Below are 16,147 nucleotides of genomic sequence, written 5' to 3' on the forward strand. Positions count from 1 at the left end.
ATTAGTATTTTAACTATATTTTTGATCAAATAAATGTAGCATTGGTGAGTGTAAGAGACTGCAGCAAAATGTTACAATGGCATGTTACAATATTCTAACAAAATATTGCACGGAAATACACAAAGCTGGAAAACAGGACGAGGTAAAGAAATAAATGAAATGGACGAAAATAGGAAAATGTAAAAGTGAAAAAATAGAATAGGGGTGATGTAGCATATCTACAATTTAAATATTTACATTTCACACTATGAAAACTATAATTTCACATTTCTAAATCCTGGTTCTGCATGGATGTTTAGTGCGGATTATTCCTGACGAGCTGTGATCCTGAACGCCCCCTGCCGGAAGTGCACTGTACTGCGGCGCTGGAGTTTCCTGTTGAATTTCCCTGTCGAGCGCAACAGGAACTTCCAGCCCGAGCTGCGCCTGCGACAGCACTCACCGCGAGCAGGTTTCCTCCGCAAACTCCCTCAACTACTCCAAACCGCCGCAGATTAACCACCGAGAACGGCTTTACGAGTTACCTTCATCCTCTCAGCCACATCAGAACTGGACACCACAACGGAAAATGCACGAATGAGTAGTTGAAGCGGATTGTTTGTCCTGGAAAACTCAAGTAAGGCTGGGTAGAGCGCAGCTTTGACTTACTTTCATTCTGGGTGTTGTCTTTTTTTGAACCGCTGTCTCTGTAGTTAGTCAAACAGTCGCCGTTCGCGTAGTTTTGTTCTAAAATATGTGTATGTTTTAGTATGTGCAAGACCGAATGGAAAGGTATTGTTGGGTTGAATTCCTTAGAGTTGTTTGAAGTTTTACGTCGTGGGTGAGGTGGGCCTGCACGCATGAAGACGCGACAAATTAGAACGCTCCCATGAAAATAAACCAGGTTGTCTGAACTGCGAACGCGAGAGAACGCTTCGGAGCTAATGTGTGAGTTATGTCGCGAATTTACTGAGTTGTTGTGTTTCTGTATGTTATCGAAGAGTAAGTAATGTTGCTATTCTGAAATGCTATTTTTGTGTGTCCTAACCTTTTAGATATTAGATATTTTTTTCATGCCTGCCTATTAGATGCGTTCACCCATAAGATTTCTTTTTGTTTTTCCCTCTGTCTTTCAAATAAATCTGTACATCCTTTTGGGGCAAAATGACCCAGATATATAAAATATAGGGCTGAAAATATTGGTTTGACACTGCTTTCTGTAGATATCTGTAGTTGTCTTTGAAACTGTTGCTGAATATGAAAATAATATAAAGTAGTTGGTGATGGTGAAAAGTAAGGTATTTAAGGAAAAATGCCCCTGACAAGTGAGTTCGTATATGCAAATATTGCCTTTTAGTAATAAATAAAAACAAAAAATACAAATTCAATAAATTAGCATCCTAGAATGGTTAACATGTATAATATGTTCTTTAGATATGTTTAATTGTGCTTTTTTTTGCATTACATAAGATTAAGGTTTATAGAAACAATCCTGGTTGAGCAGCCTTCTAGTCAGAGCCATCAACTTTAGTTAATCAGAGCACTGTAAACTTTCATATTGTCTTTTAAAACCCTGTCAGTCTGTTTCTTCAATGCAGATTAAGACTAAACATGGATTAAACCACGCTGTCAGGGGTGGTTTCCATCGAAATTCCTTTTAGTCTAGAACTAGGCTTAGTCTACGTTTGTAAACCAATTCTATTGTGTCAGTTTTAATCCACTTCGTTTTGGACTGAAAATGGCTTAAAGACAGAAAAGAAAGGGAAATGTCTTCATTGGCTGGAGGTCAGTGGGATTGTTGGAAGTTCAGGCAGGCCGTTCATCAGCCCACACCCTTTTGAGATTCTCATAATGATGCTTTAGGAAGTCATTTGTTCCTCTGTGGCAGCCTGAGTGGGTTTTATGATTCAGAAGATCATTTAGAGCCATCAACAAACAAAGACCATAAGTCATAAGTTCTACTGGCGAAATCTGCAGGGTTTTCTTCTGCCCATATGTGTAGCAGCTATGCCAGTGGCGGCTGCTGGTCTTTCAAAGAGGGGAAGCTCATTTTCGGCCTACATCATAAAAATTGTCCATTTATTTATACGTAAATTCTGCCATCGTGTGCAGTTTGCTAGCTGGCTAGTTCACCGCCTGGCCTACTGTATGAATGAATGAATGAACAAACGATCAAAAAAAAACATTAAACTCGATGGAGGAAATGTGGGAATTAGGTTAAACTGAAACAAGGAATGTGGTGTATAATTGTGTGAAATGTATAATGAAAATTGGCCAGCATTTTCGCCAAGCAAACATCAAGAAATAGGTTGCAGCAGTTTGTCTTTTGACTACACTTGCAAAGTCCACGATGGGACTGAGCTCGAATCAGTGTTGCCAACTTCTTTCGATGGAAAGTACTAGCTAAAGCCAGTTTGAAAAGTCGCTAAATGTCACCAGATGACGTCATGCACTAATTAGCATATTCATTACGTCATCGCGTCATATTTCCTTTTACATTTGTTTGTCTCTCTGTGCTCATACTGTATTTTAATGCAGCCAAATTCTCAAAACTGTTTTCCTTTATATATTTTACTGTTTATGTTGTCAGTCAACGGGATAAATATGAAATAGTGACTGAAACGCAGCCCTTTAAGAATACATAACCAGCACTCCCTCCCAAGAAGTTAGTATGCACAAAAATCCTAATTTATAATCGAGCCGTCGTCTGATTAAATCAAATAATACATACAAGATAAGACAAGACAATTCCTGTGCTGTGATTTCAGCTATATTTGCATGTAAAATTAGAGAAGCAACATAATATCTATTTGAACTGAACGCGATGCGCCTCTCAGCCGCTCACTGAACAGAGAAAGAGGTGCGTGTGCGCTCACCTCGCTCCCTTGCGGCAGTACCAGCGATCACAGAGACTCGCTAAGGTTTGTCAAAGTCGCTAGATTTGTCGCTAGTCACTTTTGGGGAAAAAGATCGCTAGGGTGGTCTGAAAAGTCGCTAAGTTGGCAACACTGGCTCGAATAGCTTCAGCATCAGCGACTTCTTATAGGACACAATCGCTGTCAATCAAAAGGAGATGCAGTCTTTCGACAAACCCTCCAATCATCACGCAGAAGCCCGGAGTCCAGCCCCGCCCACTCCTCCATTCATCCCCAGAGACGCTGAGCGTCCGGGGGCGGGACATAATCGCAGCATTTATCCAATGACCGTCTAGTTTTGAAGCACTGAAAAAAACTGTTCAAAGCAGCCCCATTGAAGTCAATGGACGCTGGGCTTCAACAGGCAAATACACTGATGCTACGGGAATATATGAGAAGGAAATCGAGTCACCTGCTATATGCAGCTGATTCTGAACGAACTCGTCTCTGAGATGAACGTGTTCTAACGCATTTTTAATCAATAAAATGTTAACACAATAGTACATATTTGACCATTAATTTTTTGACATTATAGGGGAAGCCGAGCTTCCCTTGCAGTCTTAAAGAAATCCCCACTGGTGTATGCAAAATTTTTGTTAAAATATATGGGCCCTTATTTTTTATTTTTACGATTTTTTAAATATGTACATTTATAGCCTTATGCTTTGTTTTTTTTTACCTTGGCATTAAATAACCGGTTAACTGCTGTGGCTGCATGAAGGAGTGACAGCAATGTAAAAAGGTGATTTGTGATTTGATTTGTGTGTTGTTTATTCATTCTTTTTACTAGGGCGAATAAGCAGAGGGCTGCATCACGACAGTTTTGAAAGCTCTGTGTGCCTGCCTCTAGGAGGTGAAATGCAACAGTCATACGCCAATGTTGGAGATAGTGGAAGAGCATCTTTAGGCTTAAAAGATTCAACCAAGTTGGTCACAAGTCTACTTTGATGTACTTGAAAAATGTTTGTGTAATGCAGCAGAATATTCTGTTCATCAACACATTTTTTCACATAAATTTTTTAGTGTTCATATTGAGATGTGAAAGTGGCATGTGTCAAAGTTGTGTGTTTTCAGTAAGAGATCACACCAGGTTGTGCTGCAAGTTGTGGAGTTTTTGTGTACGTGTGCCACCACCTCTGCTGCCACAAGAGGAAAATGTGAGTGTGAAGACGTGAACATTTCAAGGAGGAAGACGCTGTGCAGCAGGTGTCAAATCTGCAGAGAATGTGGGGCAGAAAGGGCTTTTTTCATCCTGTGTGTAGCTGGAGTTGAGGTCATGTTTTTGCATGGTCAGATATTATCTCTCAACACTGGTGGAAATCATCTTCTTAGTGTGTAAGAGAGCTGCTGTTCTTTAATACTGACTTAAAAGACGTCAGAGTAAAAGAGCTCAGGGCAGACGGCCAAACCAGGGCATATGGGGTGTTACTGAACATGGCCGAGTAAGTCTCAGGGAATGTTTAGCCTGGATGTTTTATGATGGTCTTGATATTTTTCGATTTTCATAGGACTTTGTGACTTCAGAAAGGACAGTTCACCTGAAATTGAAAATTCTTTGATTTACTCACCCTCAAGTTGCTCCAAACCTGTGTGAGTTTCTGTCTACTGCTAAACACAAAATAAGATATTTTAAATAATGTGTGTAACAAACATCTGGTTCCCATTGACTTCCATAATATTTTTTCCCTTAATATGGAACTCAGTATGTTCAACAGTAGAAAGAAGGTTTGGAATAACTTGATTGCAAAGACTGCTCGATCCTGCAGGTTTGCACTACACAACATCAGAAAGATCAGGCCCTTTCAAGTCAAGTTGAGCTTTATTGTCATTCCGCTACATGTGGGGACATACAGTGGAACGAAATGTCGTGCCTCGCAGGATTACGGTGCTACATAAATACAGACATACAACATTTCTGACAAAGCATGCTGCACAACTTCTTGTCCAGGCCCTTGTCGTTTCTAGGCTGGACTACTGCAATGCTCTTCTGGCTGGTCTGCCATCAAACACAATCAAACCTCTACAAATGATTCAGAATGCAGCGGCACGACTGGTCTTCAACGAGCCCAAAAGAGCGCATGTTACACCTCTCTTCATCTCCTTGCACTGGCTACCAGTGGCAGCTCGCATCAAGTTCAAGACACTGATGCTTGCGTACAGAACTACCACAGGCTCAGCACCCTCCTAATTCCACTCACTATTACGAACCTACATCCCCTCCAGAAGTCTGAGATCTGCTAGTGAGCGACGCCTTGTGGTACCATCACAGAGAGGCTCAAAATCACTCTCCAGAACATTCTCGTTCACCATTCCTGGCTGGTGGAATAATCTTCCCACTCCTATCCGGAACGCCGGATCCCTGGCAATCTTCAAGCAACAACTGAAAACTCATCTCTTTCGGCAGTACTTGACTTCATCCAAAACTCCAAAAAAAACAAACCTTAATCTTTCCCTGTATCTTTCTCTCCCTCCCTTACTAGTTTGAACTTATTTGAACAATGACTGAGACTTGGTGTTACGAGCACTTCCTCTGTCTGATTGCCTCTTCAAGATTAATCGCTTTTTGTATTCCCCAATTGTAAGTCGTCGCTTTGGATAAAAGCGTCTGCCAAATGACTAAATGTAAATGGTGAGTAAAAGATAACAAAATCTCAATTTTTGGATGAAGTATACCTTTTATACCTACGTTTTTTTTTTTTTTTTTTGCATTTCAGGTTGTGATACAAATACAAACATTCAGCCAGTTTAGTGCGATTCATGAATAAAGGATTATTGTAATGGAATCAAAATCATATAACGCATCAATAACACTTTACAAAAAGATTCATTAGTTAACAACATTAGTAAAAATTAACTAAGAATGAACAATACTCTTAATGTTCATTTCAGTATTTACTAATGCATTATTAAAATCACAAGTTGTGTTTGTTAACATTAGTTAATGCTCTGTGAACTAACATGAGTAAACAATGAACAATACAATGAACTGTATTTTCATTAACATTAACAAAGATGAATAAATGGTGTAATAAATGCATTGTTCATAGTTTGTTCATGCTAGTTAATACATGAACTAATGTTAGCAAATGACACCTCATTGTAAAGTGATAGCAACGCATCCAGTTTAGTTTGATTCATGAACAAACAACTCTTAGGAGCTGGTAGTTTAAAGTGAATCAAAAATATGCAGCACAAACTGTATTGTGACTCAAAATGCAATTTCTTTTTATCGTCTTTTGACAGCTCCAAGGCTTTTGCTAAAACTAAAGATTGAACTTCTGCATTTTTTTATTTCCACCCTAAATCTGGTCATCCAAAATAACAAAGAATTACAGACCAAATGTTTTAGCAAGTTTTCTAATTTTCCCTAATACTGTCCCTATTTGTTTTTGACTGTGCTTGATCATTACCTGGCCCATTGAGAAATGTTCAGGTGTGTAGCACTTCATCGACATGATGAGGCTTGTAAAGCCTGTGGAATGTTTGTGTTCTCTAAACATCATTGCACTGCTTTATCTGCAGTGGTCTGATGGAGCTAAACATGTCATTCCTGAGGACTGGACCTCTAGGCCTAATGATCTGGTTTACAGCCAGAGTAATAACAAAAGACACAATTTCAGATTGCGTGTCAGCATTTGTTTCAAAGAATGTGTCATCTGAAAAATGAGATCAGGGAACTACTGCAGTGTTAAAGAGGAACAATGTTCAGTTTACTTAAGACAACTTCCTTTTTGCCTCACAGCGATTATGAAAGGTTGTCCCAAAAATTGGATTTATGGATTGTGATCATTTAGATCCACATTATATTTAAAGCGAAGTGAAACTAGATTGAAATGTGTTAGACGGTTTAATCAGCTAGCCTAGAGTGTTTGTTCAATTTTCACAGATAAAACCACAATATTGAACTGACATGTTTTGTTGTCCACAACCTCTTACCCACTTCCTTTTTGATGAAAGATACTGACCTTCACGTTTTCATGCTGTGTTAAGCTTAAAAAAAAAAGAATTGCTTTGTTTTGGAAATTTAAGGGACAGTAGTAGTTTGCGTCCTGCGTGGATTAGCTGCTCGTTTATGAATATTCCTAATATGGGTTTAATAATGTATAGCTATCACTGTACATTCCTGCACAGTAAGGGCGTAGTAATCGTGTGATGTCTGACTTACATCACTTTTATTTGTGTAGATCTCAGTTCAGTGTCATAGATCAGATTGTTGAGATTCATTTCTTTTTGGGTTTGATAGGTTCTGTTAGAGCTGCATTATGACAAGTTATAATGATTGATTTAAAAAGGTACAAAAGCTGTCACTGGTGCAGGGCACTGGGACATTATTTACCCCTAAAGCATTTTTTTATTTTTTTAGCTGTAATTGCAATGTTTTTACCTTTTTTTTTTTTTTTTTCTTCTTTTTTTTTTTAATGAACTTTTTTTTTAATGATATGAACTTTTCGCTATTTAACAGTTTCGCTATTAGTAGAGAGTATGTATGTGTTTATTTGGTTTTCGTAATAGACATGAATTCAGTTTAATCTCAAAAGTAGTGAAGTAGTGTTCAATCTCAAATTTCACCACTAGTGATTTAAACACTGAATAGCAAAACTAATATTATTCAAACAGGTTTCCAAAATGCTATCCCTTCTGCCCCACCCCCATCTACCAAACAAGTAGTCTCTCCCTGTTTAGATTTTAACATTAAAACAAATGATGGTCTTCAGCTTCAGTTGAGTGTGTACGATTTGCATTTTAAAGTACAGATGCTCAGTCAAAAGCAGCTGTCAGTGTCAACCACAGCAATGTGTGGCTAATAACCTCACTGTGTTTCTCTAGAGACTCTCTGTTCTTCATCATAGACTGCAGGCCCCACTCTCTTCTATTCGCTTGCTTCCTGATAATATATCTCCTTCTGCTTTTTTCTCTAAGTTCTCTTTTAACTCTGGAATTGCACCACCATGATCAGGTACACTTTTCCTTTCTAAATATGTCTAGATATGTCAGTAATAGCCACAGCTCACTAAGGATATCTGCAGTGTTTATCTGTAGGAATCTCTACAAGACCACAGCAGCCCATCTCCATTTCCTCTGGGTTGCATCGCGTTTCTTCTTTTGATGTCCTTTAATTGCCTGTCAGCCACTTCTGTGTGCTTGTGGCCAGTATTAGTTTCAGCAACAAGCAATTTGTCTTTCTATGCTAAATGTGAAATTGCAGCAAAACATGACACACAATCATAGCCAAGCAGATGATGTTTGTTTAATTTACAGACTCTGGACATGTGAGAAAAAAGCGATGATCTAAGTCATTGTATAACAGTGATTCATTTTCAATGTAATATTAGTTGGCAATTTCTAGCAATTTAACCTCTGTCACAGCATGAACGCCTCTATACAGGGAAGACTTGTTTTTTTGCATCATGCCAGATTAGCACATGGTATGAGGTTTTGCCCCATAAGGGGAAGAGAGGAAGTAGGAGAGCACTTTCATTCTTACAGTTGACGCTGTGAGGTGTGAAAAAGTTGCCCGGGTGCAACGATAAGGGAGAGGTTTTTTTGGTTGTTTTGAGGTTTTATTTTTTCCTGTCAGCTATAAACCTCTTGCTTGCCTTTGCTCTGTTGCTATAGTTTCCAAACATTTACTTTATTTGTTGTTTGCCATCTGTGATATAAAATATTAAACATCTTTGACAGTGTGATCTAATATTGTGGCAAGAAAATTTGTGAATGGTACTGTTCTGATTCTCTCATCACTTTTAAAATGGGACGTATGTGTTTTGTTCTAGCGTGATGGCATCTACGGTGACTCTGGAAGATGCTCTGTCCAATGTGGACCTGCTGGAGGAGCTGCCACTTCCAGATCAGCAGCCCTGCATCGAGCCTCTGCCCTCCTCGCTCATTTACCAGGTAACAACTGACCTAGATCTTCTGTGGATTTATAGAAACCCAAAATACCTGAAGACAGTGCATAACCAGGCTTTTTCGTTTTACCACCTTTAGCCCAACTTCAACACCAACTTTGAGGACCGCAATGCTTTTGTTACAGGCATTGCCCGCTACATCGAGCAGGCCACCGTCCACTCCAGTATGGTAAGATCTTCTTAACATTTCCACACAAACAGGCAGCTGTTCAACACCACCTTCACTAGCTAACCTTCTTTAAATCACTAAACCTCGACTCCATCACGACCTTGACTGTCCGAATCAGTCCATCATGCCAACCCTCTGGAAGCCCTGCTAAAGGAGTCTCTGGGGCTTGAATGGATATAAGAGAGCCCATTAGAGTCTCTCATTGTCCAAGTTCACCATGCCCATTTGAGGAGCCTGGCCAAGCGGAGTGGGCTGCTCTGAATGGTTTTTGTATTGAATGTGAACTGCTGTGGGCTTTATTAGTGAGAGGTAATAGCTGTCAGGGACTGTTTGGCATCGTTGAAGAGTGTGTGTGGAAGTAGTGTGGTGACACACACACACCCACAAAGTCTCAGAGTGTCTATGAAAGAGCGTTTTTGTTACTCTAGGGAAGATTTTCATTAAGTGGGTTAATCTGTTCTTTGGCACTACATTCATCATGAGATAAAGGTTTATTGTAGAAGCTGCATTTGAAGTATAAATTGGGCTCCAAAATTCTGAGGTCACTAGTCCAGAAATCAGTTTATTTTGCATTATTGTAATTATTATTATTTAGTTATTTATATGCACTTAATTATTTAATAGAAAATGTTGAATTATAAAATAAATGATTAGCATCACAATTTAAGCTACCTGAAAATTTGACAGTATTAAAATGTATAAATGATCATTTATTTAGTATAGTTTAACAAAGTTTTAACCTTGAAAATAGTGTAATTAAATCCTAAATATTTCTGAACTTTATAATTAGTTTTTGTTCATTATTCTAAAACTGTTTGGGGAAAACAATTTTAAATATAATCAATCAATCATTTATTTAGAATAATTTTAGAAAAAAATCCAGATTTTCAGTGTGGCCTAAAGGGATAGTTCGCCCAAAAATGAAAATTCTGTCATTATTTGCTCACCCTCATGTCGTTACCAACCCATAAGACGCTAGTTTATATTCAGAACACAAATGAAGATATTTTTGATGAAATCTGAGAGCAATACTGACCCTGCATAGACAGCAACGTAACTAAAATGTTGCCAGGCCCATAAAGATAGTAAGTACATCTTTAAAATAGTCCATACTTGTGACATCAATTTATAAAGTACACAAAGAAAACAAAAATAACTTCTTCAAAATATCATCAACAATATCTTAATTTGTGTCCCGAAGATGAACAAAAGTCTTATGGGTTTGGAACAACATGAGAGTGAGTAATTAATGACAGAATTGTAATTTTTGGGTGAACTATCCCTTTAATCTTTTGGACCCCATTGTATGTAGAATATATTATGTATGTATGTATTATAATTTCATGTGGAACTTTTGCTGTTACAGAATGAGATGTTGGAGGAAGGACAGGAGTATGCTGTGATGTTATATACCTGGAGGAGCTGTTCTAGAGCTATTCCTCAGGTAAATTAGTCACGCCTGAAGCCGCTCTGAAAAACTCACAACACCATCAACACAGATTGGAAGTATTTTGTTTTGACCTTCTCCATCTGTCCCTCTCTCAGGTGAAGTGTAATGAACAGCCCAACAGAGTAGAGATCTATGAGAAGACAGTGGAGGTGCTCGAGCCTGAAGTCACTAAACTAATGAACTTCATGTACTTTCAGGTAAAGATCAACACTATTTTCTAGATTTGAATACAAGATGTTTTAAGATACACTAATGCTTCTCTCTTTTTATTTCGTTCTCAGAGGACAGCAATAGATCGCTTCTGTGGGGAAGTGCGTCGACTGTGTCATGCCGAGCGGAGGAAGGACTTTGTGTCTGAAGCCTATCTGCTCACGCTGGGGAAGTTCATCAACATGTTTGCGGTGCTGGACGAACTTAAGAACATGAAGTGCAGTGTCAAAAATGATCACTCCGCCTACAAGAGGTAACCACAAACTGCTCTCTGTGAGCCTCCGTTTTGCATCTAGCCTCATGATTAATACATTCATCCTCTAGATGGCAGTCATTCTACATCTGGAATCTTCTAGTCCGTGTTATCACTGTAGCATACCCACTTTTTTGGTGCTTCTTAGGCATTTTACAGACATTTCAAACTAAGAAAATATTTTATGCATTGTATTTGCCAGTATGACTTGTTTTTGTTTTTTTAAAGCAAATTAATACTTTTATTCAGCGAGGATGCCTTAAATTGGTCAAAACTGACAGTAAATATATCTAAAATGTTACAAAATAAATATTTAAATTTTTTGATATTTATATTTCAATTTAATGCTGTTCTTTTGAACTTTCAGTTCATCAAAAAATCCTGAGAAACATGAATTTCAACATTCATACTAATAAGAGTAAATGTTTCTTGAGCACTAAATCAGCATACGATTATTGAAGATGATCAGCAATGATTTCTGAAATTGATTGAAATAATGGCTGCTAAAAATTTGTCTTTGCCATCACAGGACTATAATTTTTTTTTACTGTATTTTGTAATAAATGCAGCCTCGGTGAGCACACAAGACGTCTCTCAAAAACATAAAAAACAACTTTTTAATATGTGTAGTTATACATCATTTATAGAAAGAATATTTTGCATGTGACTGTAAAATGATCAAGTCTGGATCATTTCCCAGGCTGAAGCAGTGCAATGGGATGTCGTTAGTGATATATTTTTGTTCATTAGCTGCATACTCGTTATCTTATACGGTACTTGTTGAAATAGCCGTACAAGAGTCCACAGTGTCAAAATAAAGTTATGATAAATAGAACAGAGATGCTGCATATCATTGTGTCGTCAAGACACTAGATCGCTATAGATTTATGACCCCTGTTCTTTCAAGGTGTTCGTGTGTGTTGGTGTATCTGCGTAGATTTGAGTTTATTTTCAGGGCGTCCACCCGCTGAACACACTTTATGAAATGTCAGATTTGTCAGCCACCCCATCCAGTTTTTCCACCTCGTGTTCAAATGCTTTTCTCGTCATTCTCTTGCTGTCTCTCTCTCTGTCTCTGTCTTTTTTATTGTGTTTTTCTTTCTAGGTCTCAGCTTTACAGATTCTTTTCCCTCCTGGCCAGTAGATCAGATTTACTGCTAACATCTTCACTGTTCCCTCCATAAAAACAAAGACAATAATTGTATTTGTCTTGTAAAAGTATCTATGTATAATTGTTTGTCATAGTGACATATAGTGTTTAAACTGGCCTGATTGTGATATGTTCTGTGTTGGTCTTTCCCTTCTTTGCTTATGTTTTTCCTCTCTCTGTCCATCAGAGCTGCCCAGTTCCTGAGGAAAATGTCTGAACCATCCTCCATTCAGGAATCTCAGAACTTATCCATGTTCCTGGCCAACCACAACAAGATCACTCAGGTATCACACCATCTTCTGTAAACTAGCACTTAGTACTGAGAAAATGCATTGATTTTATAAAATATCTAAACAAACAAGTTATGTTAATTTGTTTTGCAGCTGTAGTGAAGACATATAATTGACTTCAAGTCCCTGGAGACAGCAGCATATTAAACACAAATACATGCAGCAGTGCTTTAGACATGTTCTGTGTATGAGTTGCTGATATTGACAGGCGTCTCTGCTTCAGTCCCTACAGCAGCAGCTTGAAGTGATTAGTGGATATGATGAGCTGTTGGCAGACATCGTTAACCTGTGCGTGGACTTCTATGAAAACAAGATGTACCTCACCCCCAGTGAGAAGCACATGCTACTCAAAGTAAGCATATATTTTGAATGTTTTTGAAAGAAATCATTTATGCTCACCAAGGCTGCATTTATTCGTTTACAATCATGGTGAAAATGACAATATTGGTTAATATTATTACAGTTTAAAATTTATTTTCTATTTTAATGTATTTTGGCACCGCTTAATATTTTAGTTTGAACCATGCTACATTTTGTTCAGGATTCATTGGTGAATAGAACGATTAAAAGAACAGCATTTATTTGAAGCAGAGATATTTTGTATTATTAAAAATATCATTAGTGTCACTTTTGATGAATTGAACATGTCCTTGCTAAATCAAAAAAAAAAAAATGTATTAAAGAAAGTGACTCGTGCCAAAATATTATATGGTATATTTGCTATTACAAAAAGTAGAAAAAAGTGGCACTGTATTTCTAGTTAAGGATATTACTCTGTCATTGCTAATATTTCTTAAACTTTTGTCAATATTAAATGTGAATCTTGATATTTATGTGGAAGATTGCACATAAGTAGATTGCTGTTTAATGTAAAAACTAAGATATTATTTTTACACCAGTTTTTCACATAGTTTGATGTGACCATGTCTTGTAGGTGATGGGCTTTGGTCTCTATCTCATGGATGGAACCAACAGTAACATCTACAAACTGGATGCCAAGAAGAGAGTCAACCTCACGAAAATTGACAAGTTTTTCAAGGTGCGTGTCTGTCTATGTGCGTTTAGAAAAATAAATGGCCTACAATCTCTGACCTTCACAAATAGAGATGCATGTTAATACCTGGTGTAAACCACAATCTGTCTCATCTGGCCATTTATGTTGGGATCGCGTGAGGAGGATTTTAATTTGATTTGACCTTCTGCGCTGTCCCTACAGCAATTGCAGGTAGTGCCTCTGTTTGGTGACATGCAGATTGAGCTGGCCCGCTATATCAAAACCAGTGCTCACTATGAGGAAAACAAATCCAGGTGGGTGTCCTAGGATGGCGTACTTAAATATGCACGCTGTATATGCAGATGCAAGAGTAGATAACCCAATCTTTTTAAGATATTTTTAATAATGTACTGGATGCTTTACTGGTTTTACTTTTCCAAGACACTGCAATAAATGAAGAATTGAGATTGCAAAAGCATTAGTAAAGTTTTATGAAATTCTGTATGTCCACATGCTGTTTTTTAAAAGAAGATTTGGCAGGAAAACATTTCTGCTTTTTCTGGAAGTTCACCAGAAATGAATATAGCCAAATGTTGTTCTATTTACTGGACCCTTCCATGTTTTTTAATTGCCTGGCCTCCTTTATCCTCTAGGTGGTCTTGCACATCTGCAGGCAGTAGCCCCCAATATAATATCTGTGAGCAGATGATTCAAATCCGTGAAGACCACATGCGCTTCATTTCTGAGCTGGCTCGCTACAGCAACAATGAGGTGAGAGTTTAAAAAAAAAAAAAAAAAACACTGTCTTTTCTTCACCGTCTTAATAAACAAATGCAGTGCATACTCCCCAGTTGCCATGCACTGACTCATGCTGCCAATGACGTTAGGGGATGAAATGTCTATTACCTAATATGCCAAATGACTTGCTATTTCTAAACATAAGACCTCTGACGAAGTTTGTTTTCTGAGTAGTTCTTAGATTCAGAAACTGGCAAAAACAAATGTTGTTTTGCATCATTAAAGCAGTTGTTTGCTTATTAGGGTTGGATTTAAATCACAATTTTGGCTGCTGTAATGTTAATTATTTGATCAAGAATACAGTAAACATTCATGTGAAATATTATAATTTGAAATAACTTTTTTTGTGAAAACTTTTTTATTTTAATACATTTTATGAACTATTACTCCAGTCTTCAAAGTCATATCATCCTTCAGAAATCATTCTAATATGCTGATTTTGTGCTCAAGCAACATATCTAACTATTAAAAATAGATTCAATGCTCAATCTCAGCAACTCAGAGTTTGCATTCAGAACCACGGGGGCTGTATTCTTACAGATGAATATGGAAATGTAAGGGGAGGAAGCCAGCCTGGGATTGAATTAAGACATGGCATCAGGACTATAATAAGAATCTATTGGCAGCTAGAGGACAACTGGGGTCCGCTATCAGTGACAGCAGCCCAGGAGACAAGGAGAAACGGGGAGGAATTTGTTTGTTCGTTCCACAGCCCTGGTTGTCAGAAGTCAGGTGTTTTGACATGCAGTGCTTGTGCCTTGTGCTGTCTTGGACTGCTGAAACAAGTGCACATATAGAGGGTTTTGGCATTTCCTCCTGTGTTTGTTCATTTCGAATGCAGCCCCTGCTTCTGCAGATGTGGCAGGGATCCTGGAGTTTTGTCATTAGCTTGTGTGAAGAGATTTCAGTGGTTCATTAATTTGCTCATTTTCTCTCTAATGATAGTAGTTGTGTTGGATGTTGTTATCTTGTTTTCTTGCTCCGTCATTGCCTTATTTTCAAATTTTTGCAGGTAGTGACTGGCTCAGGGCGTCAGGAGGCCCAGAAGACGGACTCTGAATATAGGAAGCTGTTTGATCTGGCTCTGCAGGGTTTGCAGCTGCTCTCTCAGTGGAGCGCTCAGGTCATGGAAGTGGTGAGTGGAATTGTCACACTCATATTTATGTATGTGACCACCAACCAGGAAAAGTTGAACTCCAACTGATGAGCAGTGGTGATTATGTGGGTAACACATGGCTGGATCCCTGCTTTCATGCTGTTCTCTTATTTATGCATCAGCATATGCATATATATATATATATATATATATATATATATATATATATATATTTTTTTTTTTTTTTTTATTATGTCCTGGTTTCTTTTCCCTCTCTCTGTCTGGTTTCCGGTTACTCTCAACTGTTATGTTTGTTAATGACAAAATGGCAATAAAATCAAAACAACAGCACACACATCACTGGAAAAACTCTCAAACAGGGTGCTCAACAAAAAATATTGATAACAGAAATAATAAAAAAAGAATTGGCAGACCTAGGCTCCAAAAGAGCTACATAATATCTCCAGTCTTCAGACTTACTGAGTGTTTAGTTTTAAGCATCACAGCTTTACAAAGTGCCTCCTTTTCAGACATTTAAGAGTAAGGAAGAAAAAGAAACCATATTACGTACACTTGAGATGCTTGTCGGTCAACTCTAAAATGTTTTTGTGTTCTGCATAAAGTATACAGTCCTTCAAAAGAAGATTAATGAACATGCCAAGTTCTTTGAAACCGTCTATCAGCAGTAACAAACACCAGCCTTTCAAAAGCTCTTTTAATGAGTGCTGTCTGATAGAAGTGTCCAATCTCTGAGAGTTGCTTAATTGAGTTGCTCAAATCGGAAAGATGAATTTTTCCAGAAACGAATTTGGTCAGGTGCTGCTCTATGTTTGAGGACAGTCATTCACACCACACACTTCATCAGGCAGAAAGACAACCTGTCGCACATACTAAAGACTAACAAACCTCTTATTTCCTGTATCAGCGACCCACC

At 38.0% G+C, this 16,147-nt stretch overlaps 1 protein-coding gene across 1 annotated transcript in view; it reads left to right on the forward strand.

The window, feature by feature from the left end:
- Positions 1–377: 377 nt before the first annotated feature.
- LOC306844733 (cytoplasmic FMR1-interacting protein 1 homolog) overlaps positions 378–16,147 on the forward strand; it is a 36,726-nt gene continuing 20,956 nt past the window's right edge. The window contains exons 1-12 of the mRNA XM_079377090.1: positions 378–616; positions 8,669–8,789; positions 8,883–8,972; positions 10,339–10,416; positions 10,518–10,619; positions 10,704–10,885; positions 12,223–12,319; positions 12,549–12,677; positions 13,260–13,364; positions 13,542–13,633; positions 13,973–14,090; positions 15,130–15,252. Of these exons, the coding sequence (XP_079233216.1) occupies positions 8,673–8,789; positions 8,883–8,972; positions 10,339–10,416; positions 10,518–10,619; positions 10,704–10,885; positions 12,223–12,319; positions 12,549–12,677; positions 13,260–13,364; positions 13,542–13,633; positions 13,973–14,090; positions 15,130–15,252 (1,233 nt within the window). The 5' untranslated portion in view covers positions 378–616; positions 8,669–8,672. The remainder of the gene's footprint in view (positions 617–8,668; positions 8,790–8,882; positions 8,973–10,338; positions 10,417–10,517; positions 10,620–10,703; positions 10,886–12,222; positions 12,320–12,548; positions 12,678–13,259; positions 13,365–13,541; positions 13,634–13,972; positions 14,091–15,129; positions 15,253–16,147) is intronic.

This window comes from Barbus barbus (genome assembly GCF_936440315.1).
Source record: "Barbus barbus genome assembly, chromosome: 25".
NCBI lineage: Eukaryota > Metazoa > Chordata > Actinopteri > Cypriniformes > Cyprinidae > Barbus > Barbus barbus.